Source organism: Stegastes partitus, unplaced genomic scaffold (genome assembly GCF_000690725.1).
Source record: "Stegastes partitus isolate 25-593 unplaced genomic scaffold, Stegastes_partitus-1.0.2 Scaffold1082, whole genome shotgun sequence".
In the NCBI taxonomy this organism is placed as follows: Eukaryota; Metazoa; Chordata; class Actinopteri; family Pomacentridae; genus Stegastes; species Stegastes partitus.
In genome coordinates, this window is record NW_007578813.1 from 90544 (window position 1) to 100659 (window position 10116).

Below are 10116 nucleotides of genomic sequence, written 5' to 3' on the forward strand. Positions count from 1 at the left end.
GATGGGTGCATTGGGTGTATTTGGAGCTCACCAGCACCACGGGGCAGATGTAGGAGGGCAGCAGCGTGTGGTCCCTCAGAGCTCCTCCGTCGCACTCGGCCTTCACGTGAGACGCACACTTATTGTGGAGCTGCAGAGAAAGAGCAGAGATCAGGACGGATTGATCACCGATTACATCCATCTGTGGTGTCCAACACCGAGTGAGAATGTTGAAACGTCGAACCAAGTGTCAGTCAGCAGCGACACCTAGTGGACGGGAACGGGAACGCTGGCTACAGCCGGGTGACCTACAAATCCATCAATCTGTCTATCATCTATCCATCTGTAGTTTATCTGACTATAAAGTTTTCTTTTAAATTGTTTCTGACTATATTTTGATATTTTTTAGTCACAAATGTTTTTGATTGTATTATATGTAATCTGTACGAACAACAACAACAACAACAAAATGATTAAATCCAGACCGCGGTGACTGAAACATTTTCTGACTCGTTCAGGTTTTCTGGAACTAAACGGTGAATGTGTTCGACTATATACAGACATATATATATATATATATATAGAGAGAGAGAGAGAGAGAGAGGAATAAACATTAAATTCAGATTTTGTTCTTGGTCTCTTCTGGTCCTGCAGGTCCTCCCGTCTGCTCCTGAACATGTTCTGGTGTTTCTGTGAACCTGAGCCGGACTCCTGGACCCACCGTGATCTGACACCAGACGCAGTGCAGCCCCGTCAGGCCCTGGTAGTACTTGATGCTCCGGTGGCAGCGGTCGCATTTGGTGGGAGAGTTTCCCTCGATCCAGACGTGCTGCATGGCCTGAAGGACGCAGTTCATCCTGTTAGTCACGGCTAACGTCTACATTTACAGCTTTAAGTTCTGTTTTACACAAATCTGCTCTTTTAAAGACACAAAGACATGAAACGGGTTTAAACGTGATTAAAAGTTGGTTCATCTGGAGACAAGAAACAGATTCACGGAGCAAATGTTCCTCTTTTGGCCTCCAGAATGTTGCTAGAACCTCGTTTCTACCCTCGTCTGTGTTTGGCTTCATGCAGCGACTCGTGTTTCCAGGTTTTAATCTGTTTATTTCAACCTAAACGTGTTTCGTCTCTACGGGTCAAATGTCTTTAACTTCAATGTTTTTTTCTCTTTTTTTGCAATTTTAAATGTTTTAAATACATAAAAACAACACGTAGCCTGAGTTTACATGAATATGACTCGTGTAGGATCTGATAAATATATTTTTCAGTAAAGCTGCATGTAAAAAAAAATCTAATTAACAGTTAATTATTGTAATTATAATCAGTTTTCTAACATTAAAATCCATAAACATAAAAGATTTTAACATCAAGCTACAAGTAAACAGATTATTGTTGTAATTGTGACGATAATTCTACGTTTGTTTGTCTGTAAATTACAGATCTGTTCAATACACGTGATTTTTATGTAACACTTAAAAACTCAATTTAATCTTGATTCTTGCAAATCAGAAACCAAATTAAAATCATTATCTTTTATTTCATTCGTGACTCAGTGTTTCGTTGAAGCTCATTAAGTTTAATATTGAATTTCTTTTTTTTTATTACAACAAATTAGTTTTTTTATTTTTCTTTTCCTTTGTGAATTTCTGCGTTGGCTTCACACACGAGTCAGAAAAGACTTTCATTTGTTGGCTGTGGACGTCTGATAGTTGTAATAATCAGGAACCCGATCAGACACGAGACGTCCTGATGGTGTCGTTAAAGCAGCAGCTCACGCTCGACGGGAAACAAACGGCTTTTAGGAGTTTTTTCACAGCTTCTGGAAACACATTAAAACAAAACAAACCTGAATTCTACGTTAAATAACAGTCAGATGATCTCAGTCTGCTGGTTTTAAGCAGTTTAAAGTGTAAATCAGAGAGAAGCTCCAGATGTTTAAGGGCAGGAACAGGTTCAGTTCTGCCCTGAAACACAGAACCCGCCTTCCCATGATGCTTTGCTGCACTTCAGCGGATCAAAGCGTCTGATTGGTGGGTACTCACGTTGGTGTGTCGGCGTGACTTGGCGTAGGTGCTGATGCAGGCGGCGATGTCTTTGGACACGCAGCGCTCGTGGACGGTGTACTTACAGACTGACGGAAACAACGAGAGAAGAAAAACAACTCTTTAACGTTTTATGTGACAGACTGCAGGAACGCTGGACGGTTTCATTCTCGTGGATTAATCGTAGCAGCTGGACTTACTTGAGTTCCTCCAAGACCCCTAACGAGGGGGAGGAGCAACAAACCTCCAACTGAAACTGAAACTCAGGTGTTAATGGCTCCTTTAGGATATCAGTATGTGGAACTCCCAACAGACCTGATGGAGCTTCTTGGATGAGAGGTGGAACATCTACAAGGAACTCAAGCAGGTCCAGCTGCTGCGATTAATCTACCAGAACAACCCTGACCTGGAGGGCTGAGGATCTGCACAGACATGGACTGTTTTTTAGATTTCTGGCCTTTTAACCCTCTGAGCCTCTGGTTGATGTGCACGTCGTCCTGAAGGATAAAGAACTGCACCACAGAAACCATAAAAACTGAATTGAATCAGGTGTGTTGGAAGAGGGACACATCTAAAACATGCAGGACTGTGGCCCTCCAGGACCAGGACTGGACACCCCTGGTCTACTTGGGCACATTCACTTTCAGTTTGCCACCACCTGGCCAAAGTCTCTGATGCCCCTTGAGTTCTGATTTTGCACACAGCCTCCTGCATCTGTGTTGTTCACCATCTGTATGTTTGGGTCATCTGTTGAGCTGTTCATCCTTCACACCTGGATGTCTGTGAATATGTTGTTCTATGATGTTTCTACCTTTAAGCTTTAAACTAAATTAAAATATTTCTAAATAAAAAACGCTAAAACTCCTCCACGTGTCAGAGCCAGAATCCATGAGAGCCGAAAAAAATTATCAAAATTAACCAGATTCAAAGCTTAAAGTTCTGCTCCTTCATCAGAACACATGTCAAAACTCACAGGAATTAAATCCTTTGGACCAAAACAGTTCTGTGACAAACTCAACTGTGGACAGAACCGCTGTGACGTTAACGACTCGGCTGTGACCAACAGTCATGAGACAAACATTCAGGCGCTGCGACTTGTTTCCACGGAGACGAGACAACAAATAATAAACCTATCTGTGATGTTATTGGTCAATAAAAAGCTCTAAATCTCATGTTTGTAGCTTCTCGTGAAAAGCTGAAGAAAAGTAGGACTCTATTACATAAACACACATTTTTTGTAGTTTGGATCGTTTGTTTGTTTGTTTGTTTGTTTGTTTGTTTGATTTCATTAATGACAAAAAATATTTGTTAAGATGAAAATTAAACAAATATTTCAATGTGAGAACCTGGACGATCAAAGAGAACGAACAGAACAAAGATCTAATTCAGTGTTTCTCAGTGAACCTGAGCGTCTGACCAACGTTTCCTTTAGCTCAGCGATTCATCGGCTCGTTTAGAAACTCGTCACATTCGGCAGAAACACTGCAGAACGTTTTAATACCAGTTTAGATTTTCTGTAGATGTGAGTAAATATGAAGGAAATAAACTCAAACAGCTGAACTCTGACGTGACCTCTGAGCTTAACGAGTGAAAACATGTTCGTCAGAGACTTTAATGAACTCTGATGACATCAGAATGAGAGCTGAAGGATTCAACCAATAATCAGATTAAAGCTAATGGATCATGACGGCTGTTTGACGACGGCTGAGAGTTCACTGAGAAACAAACGGAGCTTCAGCTGATCTGAACCGCTCCTCACACGAAGCCCCTCATTATTATTACTCCACATCTTTTTGGGTTTTAGCATCAGCTTCGAGTCCGAGTCGACCCGTTTTCATTCTCCATGGACGCCATTTAAACCTCCTGACCTGCAGACCCTCGCAGCTGAAGGACTCTGCAGGTTTTTTTTCCTGCTGAATTTGGTTGTGTTTGTGACAACAGACGCTGGGTTCTGTTCTGCAGGCGGTTCTGGACTGACCCGAGCAGCAGAGGCCCTGCTTGCGGACTCCCAGCAGCATGGTGTGGCAGTAGTTGCAGAAGGCCGGTTTGTTGAAGTGCTTCAGACGCCAGACGTGCTGCCCGTCCTCCTGGACGTTCTGCAGGAACCACAGGAGAACACAGAACACACTGCGGGTCAGTGGGGCGGGAACCTGAACCGTCTGAGCAGCACCAGGCCTCGGTTCCTGATTCTACTCTGATGAAGCTTCTACAGCTCCAGTCTTCTCAGATGACTCTATGTTGTGCTCATTGTTGTGATGGTGGGATGGGCGGTGGGCTGCTGCACCTTTAAAATGTAAAACAAGTGCTTAAGATGTTCATCTAACAAGTTTAGACGTGGGTTCAGACCCCACAGTGTTCATGTCAGAACAACAGTCATTAGAACCCTACAAACAGAACATCCATCTGTAGCTGAATAAGACTGAAAATAACGAATAATTAGGATTGAATTTAAGAGCAGACGGTCATATTAACGATGAAGCATCAGGCTCCTCAACATTAATATTTATGGAGACTAACTGATTGTTTGCCATTAGCAACTTTAACCGATTAACCAAAAAGGTCAGTGAATGCGTCATAGAGGAGCTGCAGTTCCTGGTTGGTCCTGCACCTCGCGGCTGTCTGACGTGGTGATGAACTCTGCAGCACTGAGCTGTCTGCTTTAGCTACCTGAGACTAATGCTAAGCTAAGATGCTAACAGAGAGCTAACGTTCAGAAGCAGCAACATCAGCGACGCTCTGCAGCTCAGAGGCGACAGTAAACACCGACAGACGTGATAAAGCTGCTGCTCTACATCAGCTCCAGCTGAGCAGCAGCACTGATGTTGAATTTAGATTTCAGGAACCTGGTGTTCATCATTAAATTAGTCGGTGTCAGCAGATGAAGGGGTCCCCTGGACTTCTCTGGTTACTGATGCGACGACTGTTTAAATACGTGTTTGTATTTAAAAGTGTTCCTCATTTACCCCCTGGTGTCGCTGTGACCTCAGTAACAAACATACAGCAGTGAGTTAATCCAACCTGAAGCCGTGTGACTGCAACGAGTCAAAATCTAATTAGTTCAGGAAACAGCAGGACTAAAAATCTGATGTTCACATGTTTGTTCTGGTTCATCTTTCACTTCAGCACATTCATTTCTAAACAGTCCTGCAGCACAAACTCAGCCTGATCTGGATAAAAAGTTCTACATTTCTGAGACAAACTTTTAAAACAGAGAACCAGGCGACCAGCGGACTGAGGACCGGCAGCCGGCCGGTGGTTCTACGCACCGTGTCCATCCCCAGCAGCACCAGCAGAGGGATGGTGGTGAGGCCTCCTCGGATCCACTCCTCCAGAGTCACCGTTCCGTCCCGGTCGAAGTCGATCTCCTCCATCATCTCCTTCAGGATCTGGACCACATCAGGCAGAGCCACGTTTCATTAAACATGCTGGAGAAGTTCTAATGAACCAGAAAATCCACTTCTGAGGATTTGTTCCAAGAGACTGTCTGAGAAATGCTGCTTTAGGTTTAATTTCAGGTCCGGTTCTGTTCATGGCTGCTGAGTTAAAATCTGTTTGATTCTTTTGTTTTTGCTCCATTTTAAACTAAATCCACACATTTTAAAACTCGTTTACATGATAAATAAACTTTAATATTATATCACTATTAATAATAAAATTGCGCTTTCCTGAAGTGAAAACGTGACGTCATCAGAAGTTGAACTGTGAGGTGTTCGGGTTTCTACAGAACCGAACAGAACGGCTCCAGTAGAATAAAGTGAAACATCTGAGTCAGATGCAGAGACCAGATTATTCATGTTTGTTTCAGGGATCATTAAAACGATGAAAGTTCTACAGGTTCTGGCTGATTTCTGTGATTTTGTTCCTTTGAACCGTCGGCTGGTTCTGGTTCTGGGTTCTATCCAGCTTCATGAAGCGTACGTAGAACGACGCCAGATTCTGTATTTATTCCCTCCTTGTTGTTCTTTTCTCTTTATTAAAGCTAAATCCAGACAGAACCTTGTCCGAGGCCCTGGTTCTGGTTCTGGTTGTGGTTGCTCACCGGTCGTAGTTCTGTAGAATCCCACTCCAGGTACTCTGCGACATGGACCATCTGGTTGATGATACGGTCGAGTTCCTGCAGAACCGGAGAGAAGAACGTCAACTGGCTTCTGGATCAACGTGCAGCTGCAGAGAACGTTCCTGCAACGTTCTACATAACCTACACATTCTAATACGGTTCTAAAGACAATGTTTGAATCAAATGTTCAAAGAACGTTTTCATTTCCGGTAATGTTCCTATAAAGTTAACATCATGTCTTACTGTCAACATTTAGAGAACGTTCTCAGGAACACGTGATGTTCTATGATAACAAAGACAGAACGTTCTCAAACCAACATTTAAAAAATGTTTAGAAAATATTTCTGTAATTTTATACACATGAACAAAGGTGGAACCTTTTCCCTGCACTGTTCTGAGGATGTTGTTGAGGGAACACGTTATAGAACCGATCAAATGTTCCCACAATGTTTCATAGTAACAAAGGAAGAACATTTTCAAACAAATCTATAAAAAACGTTTTCCAGATGTTCAGCCTCAGATGACTGAATCTTATTTCTACAGAACATTTCATAACGTTCCACTAATGTGATGTATTGAAGGCAGAACATTTAAAATATTAGTAGAACATTTGCAGAACGTCCTCAGAACATAAAAATAATAAATGTTCTCTGAGCTCTCCTTCATAGAGAACCTATGGCTCTGTTTACTTCAGCACGTCTGACACTAAACTGAACCTCTACAGACGTAAACAACATTCAGAACAAAGAGAACCCAGAGAACAGAGACAGAGAACATGGAGATAGAACATGGAGAGAACATAGAGAGAACATGTAGAGAACATGTAGAGAACACACAGAAAACATACAGAGTACATAAAGAACAGAGGGAACAAAGAGACAGAACATAGAGAGAACATAAAGAGAACACAGAGACAACAGAGGGGACACAGAGACAGAACATGGAGGGAACATAGAGAGAACATAGACAGAGCGTGGAGGGAACAGAGACGTGGAACCCACCGAGCTGTCCAGAACCCCGTTGCCGTCGGTGTCGTAGAGCCGGAACATGACTGCAGGGAAACAGGAGAACACAGATCCGATGGTGACTGGTTAGCGTGAAGGTTCCTGGACCGAGTCCAGCTGGTTAAAAGCGGAACGTTCTGGGCCCAGATTATCTCAGTGAGAACGAGCTAACGGAGCCCGATACTGAAACAGTCAATTAGAGCAGATTAGCGTCACTGACCTGCTGAGTGACGGAGAACCTGGTGACAGAACAACACCAGGAACAGAACACACCTTTTACTCTTTTATTTTTTTGTGTGTGAAATTATGGCTATTTTTTGAACATTTTTTTTCCCCAAATCTTATATATTTTTTATTTTTCAGTTAGCTTTTTAAAATGCTTTTTATTTTATTTTAAATTTGACAGAATTTTGATTTGACATTTTGATTAAACATCACAGTTTGATCTTAGATTTGTTTATGGATTTATTCCTGATAGAACCACATGTTAGACACAATATGCTGAAGAACTTCCTGAAGGTTAAAAATCAACCTTTTTATAAAAAATGTTTGTACAGTTTCTGGTTCTGGTCCTGTGTCGGGGTTTTGAGCCCAAACATTAGAGTTGATCAGATATTCTGGGCAAACTCTAAAAATTCATTTAAATTTCTTACAAGTTACTACACAAACAAAAACATAAAGAAAAAGTCACATTAAAAAGTTAGTTTAAGAATCTTAAAATGTAATACAGGCCACAGTCTACGGAGTAATGAGAGCGCCAAATTACAAAAATAAATCAAAAAAAGAGTAATAAAATAAAAGTGGAAATAAAAAGAAGAACAAATAAAATTAAAAAAAATAAATAATGTGGCAATGCAAAGTGATATTAATCAAAAGGTTAATAGAAGTAGAAATATAAAGACAAATAAATAAAATACTGAAAAATAATAAGAGTTTATTTTTTAATTATTTTTTAAATTCATTTATTATGATTTTTTAAATGTATTTTTTATTTTATATTATTTTTTAATTTTAACTTTTTATTTATCTTTTAATAATGTCGCTGTCAAAGCAAAGGACATATGCGCAGAAAAATGTGCGCAGTAGGAATGTCGTTGTGCGCATATTTCCTTTGCTTTTAAAGCGGCATTATAAAAAATTAATTTAAAAAAAATTTAAATTTTAAAAAATATTTTGAAAATAAAAATAATTACCAAAATATAAAAAATAAATAAAAATAAAAATAAAATACAAAAAATAAATAATAATGATTAAAAAATAACTAAAAATACATTTTAAAAATAAAAACAATACAAAAAATTTAAGAATGAATTATTATTTTTGCTATTTTGTTCATTTGTTTGTCTTTGTACTTCTACTTTTATTGGCCTTTTCTTTTATACATTCATTTTTTATTGATATTGCTTTATATTGCCACATTATTTATTTTATTTATTCTTCTTTTTATTTCCACTTTTGTTTCATGATTCTTTTACTGATTTATTTTTGTAATTTGGCCTCTCATCACTTCATAAAAACCAGCACAAAGGAAACATTAAAAAAAAGAAAAGAAAAGAAAGAAAAACAACAAAACTAAATTGTAATAATTATTCTCATTAACATCACATCCTTCTGGTTGCACGTTGCTCTGATGGAGGTTAATTACTCATGATTCTAGAGTTTAATTATCATCATCATCACCACAAGACTCCATGAAATTACAGATGTTTTCCTTTTATTAAAGACAAATGATATGAATCTAACTATTTTCTTGGTGATGTGACGATGAATTCAGTAAATCTCACATTAGGTCTAATCTTATGGTTGTCAGACAGTTTTACTTTAATTCTTTCAGCTTTAGGAGCAAATAAAGACCAAACGTAGAATCACAATTCAAGCCAATCATCAGCTTTGAGGCTTCGTTACCACGGCAACCCAGCATCCGGCCCAGAGGTGGACCTGCTTCACGACCAGGCCTCTGGGCCACAACCACACCTGCCCAGGACTCACACTCCAGCTTGTCCTCAGGTGTGCCCCTCTCCAGCAGCGACAGGTAGCACACGATGTCCTTCAGGAAGACCACCTGGGGCGACGGCAGGGGGGACCCTCGGTGGGGCGACGGGCTCCTTCGCAGCGACAGCAGCTTCTCAGAGCGACTCCTGTCTGCTGGAACAACACAGAGGCTCAGAGACCAGGAAGACACACCTGTACATACCTGAAGCCCTGACAGACTGCTGACTGGGCAGTTCTAAACCCGTGTTGATACCAGACCCACCACTCAAACGCTGCTGCATCTGCACTTTCTATCTTCTGTTTTATTTTGCACTTCATTGAATTCTAATGTTTCATTCGTCTGAACTACTTTCACGCTTCGGGAGCACCGTCCAGATTTCGTTTTGTTGTTGTCTGACCGCAGCATCACAACATTAGAGCTTCTACGACTGTTTACAGCACAGAGCGGTGGAGGAAGCACTGCAGAGACATGAACTCTACAGCATCATGGGGCGGATGGATTTAACTGTAAACCTGAAGCAGCTTCACGTTTTTCTTCACTGTGGCTCTTTATTTTACTGCAATATGAAGTTACACCTCTATGGAAACAGAACAACCCGGAGAAGGAGAGAGAACTCAGAAATGACAACGTTAAGCCATAAATCATGAAAAAAACAAAGTTATATTTAAACTTTGATTGAAACTCCCAGAGTTATTATATTAGATTATACATTATATTGTATTATAATAAAGTACTGTATACTCAGTGTAGTCCGTTGGTTGAACATAATCTTATTAGACATTTTTGTTGAGCTCAAAACATTATTTTTTTTAAAAATGTGTAAATAAATTTGATTTGCCTTGATTTTAGCTGAGAAATGTCTCGCTAGAAAACAAGTCTTCTCCGAGTCTCAGTTCTCCTGCAGACTGCATCAGGTTGTCCTCCACGATTTCCCTACACTTTACTGCTTCCATTTTACCCTCTAGCTTTGCAAGCCTTCCAGGCTGCTGCTGTGAAGATCCCACATCATGATGCTGCCACCACCGTGCTTCATCATGA

General features: G+C 40.3%; 1 protein-coding gene across 1 annotated transcript in view; it reads right to left on the reverse strand.

Annotated features, from left to right (window-relative positions):
- Positions 1-10116, reverse strand: part of dgkg (diacylglycerol kinase, gamma) — a 121064-nt gene that overhangs the window by 74050 nt on the left and 36898 nt on the right. The window contains exons 5-12 of the mRNA XM_008295897.1: positions 9075-9190; positions 7083-7132; positions 6064-6138; positions 5291-5410; positions 4003-4120; positions 2025-2113; positions 701-817; positions 32-130 (exon numbers count right to left, since the gene is read on the reverse strand). Of these exons, the coding sequence (XP_008294119.1) occupies positions 32-130; positions 701-817; positions 2025-2113; positions 4003-4120; positions 5291-5410; positions 6064-6138; positions 7083-7132; positions 9075-9190 (784 nt within the window). The remainder of the gene's footprint in view (positions 1-31; positions 131-700; positions 818-2024; positions 2114-4002; positions 4121-5290; positions 5411-6063; positions 6139-7082; positions 7133-9074; positions 9191-10116) is intronic.